General features: G+C 37.3%; 1 protein-coding gene across 2 annotated transcripts in view; it reads left to right on the top strand.

The window, feature by feature from the left end:
* The window catches only part of Pdcd10 (programmed cell death 10), a 42,175-nt gene that overhangs the window by 6,915 nt on the left and 18,031 nt on the right, over positions 1–17,229 (top strand). Inside the window, exon 2 of one of the 2 annotated variants that reach the window (XM_006232501.5) lies at positions 11,056–11,182. In XM_006232501.5, the coding sequence (XP_006232563.1) occupies positions 11,093–11,182 (90 nt within the window). In that variant the 5' untranslated portion in view covers positions 11,056–11,092. Of the gene's footprint in view, positions 1–10,963; positions 11,183–17,229 lie in introns of both variants that reach the window. The other variant, NM_001009542.3, reaches the window with a different exon arrangement.

Below are 17,229 nucleotides of genomic sequence, written 5' to 3'. Positions count from 1 at the left end.
GTGTATTATTCCCTGAAAGAGTGATTTTTTCAAATACAGTAGAAGCCATTTGCTATTTTCTTATTCCCATTTCCCATTACCCAACTGATCTCCAGTTCTGTGTGTTAACTTTGGTCACTCTAGATGTTTAGTTTTACTACAGTGTTACTCAGTCTTTGATCATATCTTGATTTTACTGTGCTACTCAATTAAGCTGATCTGTGTTCATTAAGAAAATAAAAGTAGGTTCTGGGGATTTTGCTTTTATGTACATGAATATTTTCCCTGTGTATATGTCTGTATCATATGTGTGCAGTGCCCACAGAGTGCAGAAGAAGTCATTGGATTTTCCGAGATGTAGTTACAGGTGGTTCTTAGCCACCATGTAGGTTCTGGGAATTGAACTCAGGTTCTTCCGAAGAGCAGCCAGTGCTCTCAAGCACTGAGCTATCTGTTCAGCCCCCAAGGTGATAGTTTTAATGCCATTGCTTTAAATAATCATAAAGTTCATTTGATGACTAACTTCTTTTTGTATCTTCAAACTGAGATAATTACCTGTGAGTAATAGGAATTTTGATGGCCAAAGTAACTTAGCAAATGAGAGAAAAAGTTTTGAAAATGGTGTGTGTGACCAGTATGACACTGTCAGCATTAGATCATTCTGTGCTATGTATAGGCAGGCTGGAGATGAGACATAAAAGGCCTCTGCAGGTGGCAGAATTGAAGGAGACATGAATTCACCATGCCCTGCAAGTCAGAATTTGTACTTTACTCTGATTGGTCTTATGCTCCCTTCAACCTCAAGCCATGCCAGGCTGACAGAGCTCTGATGAAATATCTCTAACCATGGGGATTAGATGCTTGTTGGATGTCAGCTACTTCGTTATTTTAAATACACGTAGTATTCTTAACAAACTTGCAAGGTGAAAACTTCAATCAGCATTAATTCTCAAATGAGTTTAGAAAGTTATTAAATAATTTAAGCAATATAACCCAGTTGAGCAAAAAATTCAAGCTATCTTTCTACCAAACCTAAGGATTTATCTCTTGCCATATACTGTAGAAAAAATACTTCCTGCCACTTCATAGATTTGTAATTTCCCCCAAAATACATATGTATTTGACATAGTATAATAATTGACTTTAAGGTGAGTCAGATATACCAAATTAAAATCCCACAAAGTCAAATCTCCCTACATTCCTGCCTTCTTGGGTCTCCTAACAGTTAGTTCTATGGGAGATCACAGCAACTCTTGCCTGTGTTCACATTGAGTCACAGGTGGTACAAAGGCCAAGTAACATAGCACTTCAGTTTGTAAACACGAAATAGAGTAAGCCTTGGAAGCATATTAATGTATTTGACTCATACATCAGCCACCATTCTGTTTCTGAATTGTGAAAGTTGAAGACTGGACTTGATATCTACGATGGCAAGTTTTCAATGTAAAGTTTCAGTACTTTAGCAATTAGCTTTCTTAACTGCATTAACCTCTATTATAGCAAGGAGAGATACTGGCTAGAGATTGTGATCTGGTATTGAGTTATAGAAAAGTTTGTGTTTAGATATCCTGTGTTCTCTTAACCTTACTGTTAGACTGCTCATTCATGTTTTGTTTATAATGCTTATGTTAGTGACTGCCTGTAGAATGGTGATTTTTCATTTTGAGAAGAGATGTACATGTATCAGGGCTCTTATGAGAGAGAGGGACTAACAGGTTTTAAGTGCTTAATTAATTTATTAAAGGAAAGAATAGTTTAATATTTTATTTCTCATACACTCACTTTCTCACAGACACACACACAGGGAAAGAGGTGGGGAAGTTTTTTTTTGGACAAGAAAGTTCTGCTCTCCTAAAGAGGTTTCAAACCATTATTTTTACCACCTTTCCCATTCCCAGGGTCCTTGATACTCTGGAGAGTTGGCTATGGAGGCTGCCCGACTGCCCAACTTCATCCCAAGTGCATGAATATTTCTCCACTTGACCATAACAGCTAATATTTACTTTGCCCCATATATTGCCCTATCAGTAATAATAAACTGTATTTTCACAGTTTCCATTAGGATTTATAGAGTTAATCATTGTTTTTGAGTGTCCATGCCCAGGATATTCCCAAGAATATATGCAGAACTCCTGGCCCTGTTGTCCTGCAGGCAATATTAATGTGGAAGTCTGGTATCTTTCCTTTTCTATAACAAAATACCCGCGATAAACAACTTGATGGCAGTCTATGGTCAAATGACCCCAGTGCCTTGGAAATAGAGCCCATCCAGGCAAAAATAAAATCACTCATCACAAAAGGAAAAGGTTTAGGAATTTAAAATATTGAAGGCCATAATATCTTTGATCAAAGGTTTTTGGACCAATTCTACTTATAAAAGTTTCTACCTGTTCCTAATATCACTTCTTTGGAAACAAAGCTGTCAACATCTGAGGTTCTGAAACACGTGGAAGTTCCAAATGACAGGATTTAGTCTGTCCTATCAAGGTTTGTCTCCATATTATGTAAACACATTTAGTCAATTTCTCAGAGTTGCAGAGGCTTAGCTGTTCTTACCTTTCTCCACAGTTCAAGTCCAGAGTCCCGAGTGACTCAATATAACTTAGCTTCAAGCACTTGTAAAAATCCAAAAGAAAGCCATTCTAAAATAACAGTAGTGGAACATGGAAAAGGTACCCATTTCCATCCCAAGGGGGAGAAATTAGGAGTCTGAAAGGAGTGATGAGCCCTAAGCACCTGGGAAACTCAGCAAGGCAGACATCAAATTCTAACGTCTGTTCTTAGGGCACACTGGCAAAATACAGACTTCTCTGAGGGCTTGGGCAGTTCTACTCTTACTTAACTTGTTAGTTACTGCCCACGTGGCTACTTTCTTGGAGTGACTTTCATGCTTCCTTTAGTTTTACCTGATGAGACTACATGTCACTTCTTCCTTATCATAGTCTCCATTATAAACTAAAGCTTCAGTCCTTCAGCTCACATTTTGCTCATTTGGAGTGAATTTCCAGGACCACAACCATACTGTATAATAGCCTGTCTACCAGGCTTCTTTTGAAATGTAGGTGAAAACCTACAGGACTTACTCCTTAACTCTGCATTCCTGAAGAACCAGCATCAGATAGAAGATGGCAAGGTCTGCTACCAGGGCCTGCTGGAAACATGGAAGCTACCTCTGTGTTTCTGCTTGGCTGAAATAGGAAATAAATCCTAGGAAATTCCCTACCTTGAACAGTGAAGGGATATCAGGATGCTCTTCTCCCAGGATTCTGATCTACATTGCCTAAAATGTCTGCTGTTCTAAGCCTTTGAGACATTGATGGGTGTAGTGGTTTACAGATTCACAAGGTACCCTGAGGCATCATTCTACTCTCATGTGTACTCTCAAACTGTTACCTTTTTTTTTTTTTTTTTTTGGTAAATTCCTGCCAGCCTAGCTAACACACCCTCTGGTATCTTAACGCACACTCATTCCCCTTTCCTTATGATTGTCGTCATTGTAAAGTTTGTCTACTGGCAATATCTATTACATTATTATATCATTTTGTGACTTGCCTTGCTCTCCTGGGGTTTCCTTTCCAGATAAGCTTGTCCGTTCATATTTAAACTTGTTTCTCCTCAGAGTACCAGAGAGTAGGCAAATACATTGTCCTCCTGACCCCCAGTGCTGTGACAGCTGCCAGTGTAGTCTTCATTTCCACTGGGACCCTCATCAGCTGGACTTCCTTTTATGCGTCCTTGTTTTCTGATATGACATAGTCATCCTTCACTTTACATTCCTTATATTCCTTCACCTTATATGTCATTTGGTCTCACCTACTTCTGAACGTTTCCAAGCTCTCCTCCTAAAACCAATCCCCAAATTCCAAAGACTCCTCCATATTGTCTCATAAATAGCTATCGTCAACATCTCCCATTTCTGGGTACCAATTCTCCATGTTAGCTTTGTTTTACTATAACATTATATTTGAGATACTCAGTTCGGAAAGAGGAAAAAAGGATTATTTCAGCATAGAAGTGTCTGGAAACTGGTTCAACAAAGGAGTGCTCTTTAAAATTTAATTAAATAGACTGGACTTTCTAGAGAAATGAGATGTCATTATGACATAATGTAGTTTTCTGGAAAAAATATGTAAAGTACAATGCTTAAAAACTTAAAATTTAATATAGAGTTGTTAGAGTTTTGTTTATAAACTACTTTATTTTTAATTCAATCTCTTTTAAGTACAGTAACTAATTATCTAACTTAAAGAAGAATCTAATTGGTAGAGGTGAGATGACTTGTTCACACACAACATAATTTAATATATAACAGAATTGAAACCCATGTTGCAGACTTTACTTCATTTCCCCCGTAGCTTTCTGTAAAACTATTCGATCTTATTAAAGATATGCACGTATATAAACACACATAACAGTGTAGTGCTTATCTATAAGCAAGATACTTGTTTATGTTTCTAAATACAGCATTCCATAAGCTTGGTAATATAAGTATATTTTGAAGATTTGAAGCTTATTTATCTAAGTAGAATTTCCTGCTTGCAGTATTCCTCATGCCTTCCTCTTTTCAAATTTTAGGAAATTTTAGCTCTTTAGTAACTATCATTTTGATCTACCCTAAAAGGTGTGAAGATCATGGGACAGATTAGAGCATTCTCCTTTGTGAAATGGCTGTACTGTGGTCTGGACAGTTCGGGGCAGGAGGCTAGGTAACTAGTTTTTCTAGGGAATTAACTAGTGAGATTTTTGATATTTATGAAGAGAAAACAAAGTGAACATTCAGAACTTCTAGTCAAACAGCTCTTAGAGAAGATCTCTATGCTAGACTTATAAACAATTCTCATGATCTGTTGAGGGTTTTTATTTTCTGAACCTGTAATTGATACCATAATGGAAATGTTAGAATTTTAGAATATTAAGTACTCAGAAAGGATATAGCATCACCACCTGTCTGTTGCTGATGGGGAAAATGTGGTAACCAGAACTCAATAAAGCATGCTGCACATTTTCCAAATACTTCATCTGACATCATTTTACTTGTGTCCTTGCCGTAGCAACTGAATTTTCTTTTTTTACATATCAGTGATTCCCAGACTCCCCGCTTCATGACACTCATCTGCTCATCTGCGTTATCTGTTTAGAATAGATACCTGGATTCTGAATAAGTTGTCTTAGAAATCAGTGTTGCTAATAAGCTCCTAAATAGTTGGTGATGGTTCAGATATCTCACCAGTTGGGAGCTAAAACTTTCAAAGAGAAAGATTTACTGTCTGCTAAGTGTATTGGCCCCTTTCATATCTTTGGATGTAAAGCAAAGTTAGATAGTGTTGGAAATTCTTGTACTTGGAGAATCTTGTTAAGCATAAAATGTTGCTGGACATGGAGGTACAGACCCAGCACTCAGGCATAGGCAGGCAGATCTCTGGGAGCTTGTGATGAGCCTGGTCTACATGAGTCCCAGGATAGCCAAGGTTACTTAATGTGACCTTTTCTTAAGGAAATCAAAAATGTACACCAGCTGTGCCTTTGGAATCTAAACAGCAACAAGAATAAACATTCTAGTGGGCATGATACAAACAAGATATTAGACTTTATACTTGGCTACCATTTAGAATATAATTTTACTTTTGTGTAAATTCCTGTTGAAATTTTGATTTTGCTTGCTTTATTTTTTAGTATTTTTTTTCATTTCCTTTCAGGATGAGAAATAATCAGAATGATTTCTGGGGTTACTGTCTTGCAATAGGAAGAACTTGGGATAACTAAAATGAAAGTTAAAACTGCTAAAGATGACTTAAGAATAGAATTTAATAGGATTAGCTTTCTGTGTTTGCTTTCATTTTACTAAGCTTGGTACTTAAAAAAATTATTAGCAAGGCTAAACTTAAAAATTGTCTGCAAACATTCTTTATTCATTTAAACTTTGCTGTATGCTACCTATAACTTTCTTATGGGGAAAAGAAATGCACATGAATTGGAACAGAACACATGGACTCTGCACCATGCTAGAGTAAGGTACATGTTGTTTGGTTGTTTGGTTGGTCTGGTTTGGTTCTTACTAAATAATGAAAATATAGAGGTTTTTTTAAGAATCCCTTTTCACTAAAGAACCACATTTAGCCCAGTTCCAAGAATTTCTGCTTGTCTGTACCCTTTGTCAATTGTCACTACTAGTGGAGCTAGAATTATCTCTCAGGTCCCAGATGGAGTAAAGTGAGTCTGTTTCAGGAAACTCTGAGATACTGTAGCTTTTTACATGAGCAGACTAGTGTTGGTCATGTAGGGCAGGAACCCTAAATATTGAGTTTGGTAGTTTCAGAAGTGGCCAACAATCTATTTTTTGCCTATTCATTCTGAACAAGTGGTAATTATTTTAAACTCATTTCATATTTCAAGCTGTTTTTTTTTACATCAGAATTTAATGGTACTATTTTGAATATTCAGGGAATAAGAGAAATATTCATGAGAAGGTTCCATTTGTATTGGAATCCTACATCATAACCTTTGTTTCTAAACAAAAAGTTAAGAGTATCAGTTGAAAAATGTCTAAAGACTTACAACCCATGGTGGGTTTTGTTCTTCTTGTTACTTATTCTATAGTAGGATAGCAATACACCTACAAAACTCACCTTGAACTGAAGAGTTTCCTCTGAAGCAGCACAATAAACAGAGAAACATAGAACCATTTCTGATAGGTTCATGCTGTATCAACAAAACGTCACACACACACACACACACACAGAGAGAGAGAGAGAGAGAGAGAGAGAGAGAGAGTCCATCCGTGTCTGTGACCGTCCGTGTCCATCCGTGTCCCGTAAGGTTAGATCTGGATGTTGTTCCTCAGGGGCATCCATCCACTTTGCTTTATAAAACAGTATTTCTCAGTAGGTGGTGGGGCTTAGTTACTAAATTGGGCTAGGATAGACTGGGCTGGCCAATTAATCTCAGGTATCTGGCTCTGTGTTTTCCCTACTCTAGAATCACATGTATATGTACTTTTACGCTCATGCCTGCTTTTTTCTATGTGGGGTGGGAATTGAAGTCAAGTACATGGTAGCTGACTAAGCTAAGTTGTGTTAGGAAGTACTTGTGACCATGGGTAAATCGGTGTGCATTGTGATTTTCTGTATTGACTGTTAAGCTGATTGGAATAGGAAGTACCTAAAAGCTTAGTAAAACACTTCACTATAGCCATGAGCATTTTCCAGAATACTTTAAAGGGAAAATCTGTCCAGACCTGCTTCTGTGAGTAACATGGTCCCATAAGCAAGGCGTCCAGATCAGCTAGAGTGGAGAAAAGAGAGAATTTCTGGCTGCTCCCATCTATCACATCTGCTAACCTACTACACCTTCAGAGTGGGTTGAAACCTCCAAAACTGAGACAAATAAATCTTTCCTATTCGATTGTTTATGAAGCAAATTGCTGCTGCTGCAGTTACAGTGAAGCTAACAAGCATATTAGTTAGCCATTGGGGACTTGGTTTTTTAGTGTGGGTATTCGGTGGATGAGATTGCGAGCTTCCAGGTTTGGGATTTAGAACCTGGAATCTTCAGTTCTCTGTACATGTAAGACCATTTCTCACCCCAGAAATGAACACCTTTTAGTGTGTTGTTCATCTGCATGACATGGCTGAAGCTCATAACAATCCAAGGAAGGAACGTTCTGGAACAGGCCACAGCTCAGTAAGCCTGTCCTGTTTATATAGCAGACGTTTTGTTGTCTTGGCATATGTGTAGGTTGTTCATGATATCATTTCGGGTGAAGAGACAAGTGAAGGGAATGAAAGAAGCAGATTTCAACTTGAATTACATTTGGCACCATAGTGATGCATTTTAAAAGCCTTACTGGAACCATTAATGGCCCTCTCATGCTATTGGAACTGTAATTAGGTCCAGTTTGTAATGTGTATTCTAAAAACAGTTCTGATGTAAAGTGTTTGTGGGAGCATTTTTTCACCGTAACAATATTAAAAGGTTGTTAAAGAGCTGTTAATAGTACAATGTTAGTTTTGGAGGAGAAACTACTTACTAAATACAAAGTCAAGAAAAGTCCAACAGCACTATTTGCAGAATATCTGAGTAGGCTTATTGCATGTGAGTATGTCAACAGGAATGCTTCGTGGGTCTAGCCACCTATTCTTCCTGAACCTGTGTCAGCCTCCCTGTCTTCTTGGGTAATACTCATGTGTTTTTAAGAGTAAGGCCAAAATGATGCAGTCAGTCTTTGTTCTGCCTTTTGCCATCACTTTTTTACTGTCATTCTTGAAAACATAGCTTTTCTTCTCATCAGCTCACTCCAAGCTTCCCTCAGAGAGCTTCCAAGGTACTAGTATGCTGTTCTTTGAAGAATACTCTTAATTACAGTCATTGCCTATATTCCATGGAATTTAAAATGTGTGGCCACATTCTTAATGGAACTTTTGTAATGCTGGTCTGTCATCTTCCCATTTCAACAGACATACAGGCCAGACTTCCTTTTGCTGTTCACACAAGATTATTTTCTGTTTTCTGTCCATGACATTAGCACTATAAGATGAAAGATTGTATTTTTTAAGCACCTGATGTTTATTTACTATCATGCCCATAAGCATTCAATAAAATATTTAACAATGATCCTTTCTGTTACCAAATTCTATTGTTCTTTAGGTTCTGTCTCTGGTCCTGTTTTGCTGTTCTTTGAATGCTTTTTTTTATTTGGACCGTGGATTCTTACTATTTAGTCTAATCTTTGCCTAAATTACTGTTTGCATTTTCACTATTATTGCTTATCAGCCTTCTTGGTTCCAAGTTTGTTTTGTATGGTTTTCTTTTTTTTTAATTAAGGAATACTAGCTTTGTAGCACAGACGGACCTGTAACTGGCAAAGGTGCCTTTCTTCCTTTAGTGCTGGGATTAGAGATGTGTGCCAGCATAAAACTAGATCACCTAGAAACATATTAAATAATTACAAAGGAACAGGAAAACTGTCGTGCTCTTATAGCCCAAACAATATTCATAAATCTACCATAGAATATTTTGTTAGTGGCTTTCTATTGCTCTGTATTATAAAGTTTAAGAATTGGTTTTGAGGTGCTCAGTAAAGTTGGGGAACAAAGTTTAGCTCAGAAAAAGGGAGTTTTTTTCTTTCTTAACTACAGACATGAAAGGATAGTAATTTTTCTACAGTTATTATATAGGTTCAAAAAGAGACCCAGGTTTGGATACAATTGGTTGCCTGTTCAAACAGAAGTCAAAAGACAGTTCTCCCTAAAACTAATCCCTAATCTACTTTCAGAACTCCAAGGACACATGACTCTGAAGACAAGAGTTTACTATTTATGAATCTGAATGCTGATTTTCCCTTCTGTGCCTGCTGTTTTCAACAGACTATTAGCATATTGTAAATCAGACACTTTGGGAGTATAGCTTCATTGCTAGAAAACAGTCATAACCTTTCTTAGCAATTACAAAATGACATAAATTCACTATTTCTTCTGAAGAGTAACTGCAAAAAAAAAAAACAACAACAACCAGTTAAACAAACAAAAACAAAATAAAACCTGAACAAAAACATCATAGAAGGTCCTCAGCACAGTGCTTTTCCCTCACCATTGTGGGGGTAAGGGCTGATCTAACAGCTTTAGTCTAACATCTTCAGTCTTTAGTGAATATTCTCCTGACTGAGGAAAAAGAATTACCAAAACTAGGACTCAGCTGTTGGCAGATTTTGAGCTCCTCTCAATCAGAAGGGTGCAGTAGAACACTGAGCGGACAGCCTTGACAGGGAGATGGAGCTTTTGAAGCTGTGGTGGTCTCAAACAATATAGTTCTTCAAACAAAGGTTATGTTTCCAAAAGAATCTTGTATAGATATCTGTTTAATGACTGATGTACATCTTGTTTCTATAGTTAGTAAGTGTTCATTTGTTCAGGAAGTGAGGAGCCTCTGCGCTCCTTGAGTAGGTGGGGGTGGAAAGGGTGTTCTCTACTTTCCCAGTCAAGAGTTATTTGTGCTGTGTAAATATTAGGTTTGGGTTCTGTGCATCTGAAATCAAATCTCCTTCTGAGCTTACTTTTCTATTTGTAAAACTGAAATGGTAGTTACTGTATGAAAATGTTTTATAATGCAGAAATCTTTTCTTTAGTAAGAATTGTTCAGAGTTAAAAGCTTTTTGTAAAAGACATTTGTAATTACTAGTAGTTTATGATTAAATGTATTGTTCAGTCTACAAAGTATTTAATTCCTTAAGTATACATTCCTTTTAAAATTTTTTCTTGTTTTAGGGAGGCCTTATACATAAGATCCCCATAACTCAGTCCAAGGACTGGAGTGTATTGTTGAATTCTTGATTCATAATTCCTACGTACAATCTTGGGTTTTTCTTAGTTTTATGTTCAACTTAGAGAATTCCAGAGTTCTAGACATCAGAATTCACTGACAGTACAGTGAACTGCTATCTCCCATACAAGTTGCATTTCAAATTATTTTATCAATGTTAACATTTGCATTAAATCTCTGGTGCTGCTGTTTTTGTTATTTTCATGTGCTAAAAATATCAGTGAACAAGTAGAATAAAAAGCGTTAAAAACCACTCACCACTTCTTTGTTTTTCCCTTTTAATTTACTGCTCCGTATTTCCTTGTTATTATTTCACATGAGTCATTCATGAAAATAATCATGCCTCTTGTTGATAGACTTAATGACTGTACATCATCCAGTTGAATACATAATTTTTCCTGGTGTTTTATAGGAAACTCACTACATGCACATGAAGTAGGTTTTAGATACACTGCTTTGGAAATAGGACTTAGCCAGGTTAAAATGAGGTTTTCCTTTGGTCTAAAAGAAGAAGAAAATAATCTCACTGACTAGGGTAGTTTTCAAATGGAAAATGTGGTGTCAAAGTAGTTTCTGGGTACGTAGCAGTTCTCTAATTTTGAAAAGAAAGTTCTAGAATTTTGTTGTTTCCCTTTAGTATGAATTACTTCTGCTCCTTTCCTTCCACCAGGTTGCTGTTCTTTTTTGTGCCCCATTCTTTATCGTATACACATACAGAAGGGGAGAAATTGGGCAGTGAATGACGCTTCCTCTGCATTCTAGCGTTGCTTTTCCTGCTCTCGCTGGCCTGTGACTGAGGATGACAATGGAAGAGATGAAGACTGAAGCTGAGGCCGCGTCCATGGTTTCCATGCCTCTCTACGCAGTCATGTACCCTGTGTTTAACGAGGTGAGCGCACATGGAGATCTGCACTTCCCTAGCACCTGCCACAGTTCTTCCACATGACAGACATCTGTATGGACTAACCCCCTGGTGTTGGCTGTTGGGTCCCATCTAGCCATATGATTATAGAAATAATAATAATAGATGTGTTATCTTAGTGGGAGAGAGATGTAGTACCTACAAGTTTCTAAGTTGAACATTTCTAGTAAGTAGTATCAAGGAATAAAAAAAGAGAGAAATAGATAGTCTGTATTCTAGGGTTCAGAAAAGGCCTCACTAAATGAGACATGTATGAATCCAAAGAGACAAATAAGAGTAGATTGGAGGTAGCCAGAATGGCAGACACAAAGGTCATAATGGCAAAATTGTTTAACAATTAATTTCTGAAAGATGCTGTTATATTATGTCTGAAGAAGTCATGGTAGTTCACACAAGTGTATTTTTGAATTAAATTAAAATACTATTATTTGCAGAGATCTGTAAGTCCCTTACTGGTTAATTGGTTCCTCTTCTCTAATCGTGAATGAAGACCTTGAACAGTGAGATTACTCTACTAACATAAGATTAACGTTTATGGGTGTGTGTGTGTCCTGTCTCTAAAGTCAGTGACTTTGCCCAGAAAAATAAAAAAATAAATGTAATGATTCTTTTTTGCTGCATGACAAAATTATTTTTTAAACCACCAATCTTATTGTTGCTAAGATAGCTAGCAGCCCTTACAAAACTGCCAGTGCATTTTTAGTGTTATTTTTAGACTCAAATCCATTTTCCCTCACATTATTGGAGTTGATGCACTTGATATACTTTATGAACCTAAATCTTAGAGTCATTAGAGAGTGATTCCTTTATCCTTTCTGACATACCATGCATATATTAGAATTTCAGTCATTATAAAATACTGTCAGGTTCAGAGTCGTTGCCGTTACATAAAAGGTTCTGGAGGCAGTGGATTTAAGGCTAGTAATATGAGTCAGTACATCAGAAATTCATCTTTTGTTTTAACATGTCACAATCTACTTAGTATTCACAACAACTAGCAAAAGTCCATCATGAATTAAAGGGTGAAAAATGAGATAAGGTGTGAAGTCTTGTTTTGTCATGTCCAGAAGGGGAAAAAAAATGAATTATGTTGTGAAGTCTTGTTTTCAACGGAATCTAATTACTTAATGTAACCTTTACAAAAAAAAAAAAAAAAAAAAAAAAAGCCCTGCACAGGACATTCATGCACACTATTTTTAAGAATTTGATGTTATGACCAAACCTAACTATACAAGGTTAGAAAATTCAAGAATGTTTTCTTACCAAGGAGAAAAATCTCTCTTGTAAAACTTGTCCCTGTGGTAGTCTTATCTGAGGCAGCTCTCAACAAGCTGATAATTAGATCCACCTTTTTGTTATGATACTTCATTGCAAGTAGCTATTATTAGAAGGAAGCACTTCTGAGTAAATACCAAGTGTTTATTTGCTTAGTACTCTGCTCGGCCATAAGTATAAGAGAAAACAGGGAACATACCTACCTGTTCTCAAGAATCCACTAGGAAACAGAGCTATTTAAAGTCACATAATTAACTTTGTGCCGGGAGTTAGACAAGGAGACTGGTCCTAGATTAGATAACTAGCTAGGTTTGCAGTAGTTAGGGTTTGAACTTCTTACATATTCCAAAAGTCATTTTCATAATTTCACCCACAGGTACTCTGTCTTCTCAGGTCTGTGTATCCAGCTTAATGCCACAGCACAGTGTGTTAGAAATTTTCAGATTAGTCTGGTATGTTAACTCTTGATTTGAGAGGAGGAAAATTCATTTACATATCATCAGTTTTACCTTCCAGTTAGTAAAAAGAAATGAGAAGGCTAGGAACATGGCTCAACTTATTTCTGTATATGAATGCTAACTATTTGCATCTTGACTTTGCTGTGAAAATGAGGGGTTTGGGATTAATATTGATAAAAATTTACTCATTGATGAAAAATTATTTTACTCATATGTAAATATTTCTTATATTTCATAAGAGAAATATCCTAGTTATATAGCTCAGACACAAAAGAGCACATATAGTATATACTCATTGATAAGGCAGTATTAGCCCAAAAGCTCATTATATCCCTGATATAATCCCACAGACCATCTGAAGATTAAGAAGAGGGAAGGCCAGGATGTGCTTCAGTCCTGCATTGAGGCAGGGGCAGGGGGCAGGATGATTGAGGGATGGGGGGCTGGGACTGAGAGAGAAGGGGGAGGCAGAATCTAGCATGGGAAGAGACAGGAGAGAAGTTCAGAGGGTCAGAGAATTGAATAGAAATATGTAGCATTATGTGGTTGGAAACTGGGAGTAGCTATTAGAAAGCCCCCGAGACCAGGGAAGTAAAAGACTCCCAGAAACCAAAGGAGATGACAACCAAAATACCCAACAAAGGGACACAGAACTTGTAGAGACCATCCCAATAAATGGGCACAGCCTCCAGTTGAGGAATAGAGCTACCCATCCATCTCAAAATTTTTAATGGAGAATTGCTCCTATCTAAAGGAAATGCAGGGAAAAAGAGTTGAGCAGAGACTGAAGGAAAGGCCATCCAAAGACTGCCCCACCTAGGAATCCATCCCATATTTAGACACCAAACCCAGACACTTGCTGATGCCAATAGTGTCTTACTGATAGGAGCCTGGTCTGGCTGTCCTCTGAGAGACTCTGCCAGTAGCTGACCAATACAGATGCAGATGCTCCCAGCCAGCCATCAGACTGTGCTGAGGAACCCCAATGGAAGAGCTAGGGGAAGGACTGAAGGAGCTGAAGGGGAGTCCCATAGGAAGAAGAATATCAACTAATGATCCCCCAGAGCACCCAGAGACTAAACCACCAACCAAAGAGTACACCTGAAGGGATCCATGGCTCCAGCTACATAATGTAGCATAGGATGGCCTTATGTGGCATAAGTCAGAGGGAGGGGAGGCCAGGGATCCTTTGGAGACTTGATGCCTCATAGGGGGAACCTAGAGTGGTGAGATGGGAATGGGTGGGTGGGTGGATGAACACTCTCATAGAGGTAAAGAGGAAGGAGGAAAGGGGGATGGGATGGGAGTTTTGTGGAGAGGAAACTGGGAAGGGAAATAACATTTGAAATGTAAATAACTAAAATAATGAACGAATGAATAAATGAATGAATGAGGAAATGAATAAAATAGTCTCAAATTAATCTTTCAGGAAATAGTACTACATTAGGGATACTGAAAATAGCTGCAATTCTCCAGATCTTCCCTATAGTAAATCAAAGGCATTAGGAAGTCTACTCATTATCCCTTAACATTCTATTTGTAGTAGCTGTAGTCTAGGTATTATTTGTCTAGAGGGACAAGCTTTATGTTAGAAATTTTAGTTAGAAATTTTCCTCAAGGTTACAGACCACTTATTTATGACACTCTGGGTCTGATTGTACTTAGTAAAGCAGCTGCAAGGTATCTGAGAAAGAACACAATTATTGTTCAGCCAGCTGCCAGCGTCCAGAGTCCAGGTGTACTGTACACATTGTGAACATACTGTGAAGTAGTCCTTCTTCTGTATAATGGAAAACTTGCTTTCTCTAAACCTCAGGCCAGGCCTACGGTCAGGTTCTCCTGTTCTCTCTTAACTGATTTCTTTGTAAATGGAGAAAAGAAGGAATTTTTTTTTTCTTCTGGGAAAAATAAGCCATGTCTGTGTGGAGGGACATATTTTAAAATAGAATACATTTTATGAAGCATTTTTTTGCCATATTTTATGAAATAACATTTTGTGATTAAATAGGAATTTTAGGCTGCCAAAATTTGCTAATCAATAAATTAGCCCAATATAATTCTCAATAAAAGATTTTCTATTCAGAAACTTCTCAGTCAGCTACTTCTGCCAGGTTTTGCTGATATGTAGTTCTAGCAAACAAATACAGCCTGAGAACTGTTGCAGCTTAATTTGTTTACTTCCCATTTCTCCTCTGTTGGAAGGGGAAGAGTTCAGACAAACTAAACAGAAGTCCTCAACAATGAGTAGGTGGTTTTTTTTTGCCTGAAGTCTCTTTATTCTGACATGGTCAGTTTGGGGTGTGAATTAGTGCTATAATGCCAAAAGACATACTTTTGCCTCAATTTCCTGATTACTAAAATTGGAATAAATAATACCTTATTTAACAACTAGAGAAAATATATTAGATAATATAATGAAATGTATTTGGAATAATACTAGGCATATGGTGATATAATTATGGAGATCTTACCCAATATTTTTGACAAAGTTGTGGTCAGCATAGAGTGTTTGCATGCTTTCCAACAGTGTTTTAGCAGATGCTTTCTATACTGCTTAGGTGACCTTCTTACCTGCTTTGTCATATCATGAAAAACACAAGAGCTACTCTGATAGGAACACAGCTTTTTCTGTATAGAGCATACGTTATGGCATTTTCCTTTTTGTGGCAGCTAACATACCAACTTTTCAACCTGATTCACCATATTCTTACAAAATACACATTGAGATTTTAGTGTTGTGATATGGCCCAGTTTAGTTGAAGAAGTAGGATCAAGTAGGAGGAAGCGTTAGTATGGTATCACCATGGGAGAACCTAATCTTGTCTTCTGTTGAGGAGGTCAGAAGTTTTGTATGCAATTTAGAACTCATTTACCTAATTCTTCAGATCTTTAGAAAAAAAACTTTTACAAGAATTTATTCAAGACTGTTGAAAATATGAGCAAAGGTTGGATTGATTTCTTTTTTCTTTTCTTTCTACTGAATCATGGGTTTGAGAACTCAAGTGATGTTGAGAACTATGGGAATGACTGATGCTCCGAAAGGCATCACTGCATAAGTGAGCTATGAAGAACTGGAATTACATTTGAATTTAAAATGTATTTATTAGTGATCCTGACTGTAAATTTGGCAAGTACAGTTGATAATAATAAGTGCTCAAAATCTGTCCTCAAAGTTGTAGCAGATGGAGCTGTTGTTGTAGAGTGTGAGGCTGATTTGAGTTTCTTAGGGATCCTTCAGCAGGCACTGCTCCTTCGCCTCATAGTGGACATACCATAAGCACTCTTTTCTCTCCTTTGGATTTTCCCCTTCCTTTTGGTAGTGACTTGAAATGAGGCTAAGACCCAAGCAATGCCAATTCTTGTTTTGATGCCTGGTGGTGCAACATGTAGCTATAATTGTCTTCCCTCATTAGAACAAACATGTTATGTATATGCTACCAGTTGCTAGTAATGTAATAATTTTGAAACAGACCAGGGTTCTTTATTTTCATACTCTAGCCAAAAACTGTAACCCCAACGGTTCACATGGTCCCACTCTTTATTAAGTATTGGGATGAAATGCAATTTTTTTGTTCTGTTTTAGATTGACATGAAATTGTGTGTCACTCAAGGGTCACCAACTCTGAAGAAATTAAGTTGTAGAACTTGGAAAGATAGGTTCTAGAAGCCAGGCTACTTTAAAATCAGTTTAGTCTCCTAAAAGTAAGCTGATAACACGCCAGCCTTTCAGCTTTTCACAGAGCTACTAAGTTGAGCTTAGTGAGGACTGAATAATCTTTCAACATTGATTCTTACACATGGTAGAACTCAGGAGTTCATTAATTCTTATGCAACCTCAGTGTGCAAAGTGATGAAGGCTGCTTGTATACAGGCTGCAGAGCTAAGCTGTCCCGACTAAGTTGGAAATTTGTATTAACTAAAATTTCTGTATGAAAACTACGATCGCAGCAGGTGTATTGTGAAGAGTAGAGACTATTCTGTAGACAAACACTCTACAAGCACTTGGTTGATGCTTGGTGAAATGGCTGCTTTTGTCAGAATGAACCTTCTGTCAGGAGAGAGATGATATGGTGAACAGTTTTATTAAATCTTAATCACAACTGACAGGCATAATTTTATAGGGTAGCTAAATATCTTTGCTGCCTAAGTGCAGTATAAACCTATAGAGATTTGAGAACAATTTTGATGAGTTCATTGAGATGGTAAGTTCTCTGTAAATATGTCTGGACCTGTGTGCCTGGCTATTCTTGGGCATTGGAAGCCAGATGAGTAAGGAAAATA

The sequence above is a fragment of the Rattus norvegicus genome, chromosome 2 (assembly GCF_036323735.1).
Source record: "Rattus norvegicus strain BN/NHsdMcwi chromosome 2, GRCr8, whole genome shotgun sequence".
NCBI lineage: Eukaryota > Metazoa > Chordata > Mammalia > Rodentia > Muridae > Rattus > Rattus norvegicus.
The sequence above is the reverse complement of the archived record's forward strand: the minus strand, read 5'-3'. Positions and strand labels throughout refer to the sequence as shown.